The 1294-nt window shown below is 44.5% G+C and overlaps 1 protein-coding gene across 1 annotated transcript in view; it reads right to left on the reverse strand.

Annotated features, from left to right (window-relative positions):
* The window catches only part of LOC111241954 (DNA (cytosine-5)-methyltransferase 1B-like), an 11742-nt gene extending 10675 nt beyond the window's left edge, over positions 1 to 1067 (reverse strand). Inside the window, exons 1-2 of the mRNA XM_022782738.1 lie at positions 984 to 1067; positions 876 to 899 (exon numbers count right to left, since the gene is read on the reverse strand). Of these exons, the coding sequence (XP_022638459.1) occupies positions 876 to 899; positions 984 to 1067 (108 nt within the window). The remainder of the gene's footprint in view (positions 1 to 875; positions 900 to 983) is intronic.
* Between the last annotated feature and the right edge of the window lie 227 nt (positions 1068 to 1294).

The raw sequence follows: 1294 nt of genomic DNA on the forward strand, positions 1-1294 counted from the left end.
ACAATGAAGTTAATTATCTAACTTCACCCGTTCCCTCCTTCAGATCACCCGATCGGAAGTCAATTATCTGACTTACAAACAATGAAGTTAATTATTTAACTTCACCCGTTCCCCCCTTCGGATCACCCGATCAGAATTTCAAAATTATAAAATAGTGGAAAGATTGCCTTTATTCAAGAGAAGATGTCCCTCATGGGATACTTACATGAAAATTAACTAAAATAAAATTTCAAGTGGGAAATGTTCCAGGTGTTGGGAACAACTTTGCCACTTAAGGTTTCCAACCAGTAGGCTTCGTTATGCAGACTTTCCTTTATTTTGAAGGGGCCTTCCCAATTGGCTGATAGTTTCCCATGCGTAGGGTCTTTCCTGGCCTCTCCCGTTCGTCTCCATACCAAATCTCCCTCAATAAACTGCCTAGGCTTAACCTTGGTGTTGTAACGTCGGGCAATGAGTCTTTTGTGGGCCTCGAGTTGAACGGCCGCCATATGTCGCCTCTCGGGGAGAATATCAAGATTACTCCTGAGGTGTTCTTCATTTTGTTCCAAGTTATCAATATTTCTTCGTAATGCATTCTCTCCGACCTCGACCGGTAACATTGCATCCGACCCATAAGTAAGGTTAAATGGCGACTCTCCGGTGGCACTATGCGGGGAGCATCGATATCCCCACAGTACTTGTTGCAACTCGTCCACCCATGCTCCCTTGGCTTCTCCTAGCTTTTTCTTTAACTCTTGAACGATAACCTTATTCATGGCTTCAGCTTGGCCGTTCGTTTGGGGATGCTCAACCGAGCTGGTCAGAGGGGTATGACCGATCATACTACCGGTGTGACCGATCACTCCAATATGTCTGGTTACCCTATCGTACAGAAACCATGATACAGGATCGTTTTGATATTGCACAACATAAAACAAAGGCAAACAGTGAATGAAAATTTAAGAGTGGAGGAATATGTGACATATCTTTCCTATTTTACATACCTCCATGTTTCCTTTTAAGGCTCCATTGCCCACAGCTGGGAGATCACCAATGGTATCTGTACCAGGAAGGGCGCCCGGCCTCATAATTCGGACAGGACACCCGAACGGTTAGCCTACCAATCCATAACCGAGGCAGCTCGTATTAACAACGGAATAACGTCCGGGCGGTTTGGACGGACGGTCTACAAGGAAATATCAAGCCAATAATCAACATCATACTAAACAAGATTAAGGACGATTGGGCCCAATCTTGGGCCGTGATTAGTAAAAGGTAATCCTTGGNCCATCTGGAAAGCTATAAATAGAGGTCA

The sequence above is a fragment of the Vigna radiata genome, chromosome 7 (genome assembly GCF_000741045.1).
Source record: "Vigna radiata var. radiata cultivar VC1973A chromosome 7, Vradiata_ver6, whole genome shotgun sequence".
In the NCBI taxonomy this organism is placed as follows: domain Eukaryota; kingdom Viridiplantae; phylum Streptophyta; class Magnoliopsida; order Fabales; family Fabaceae; genus Vigna; species Vigna radiata.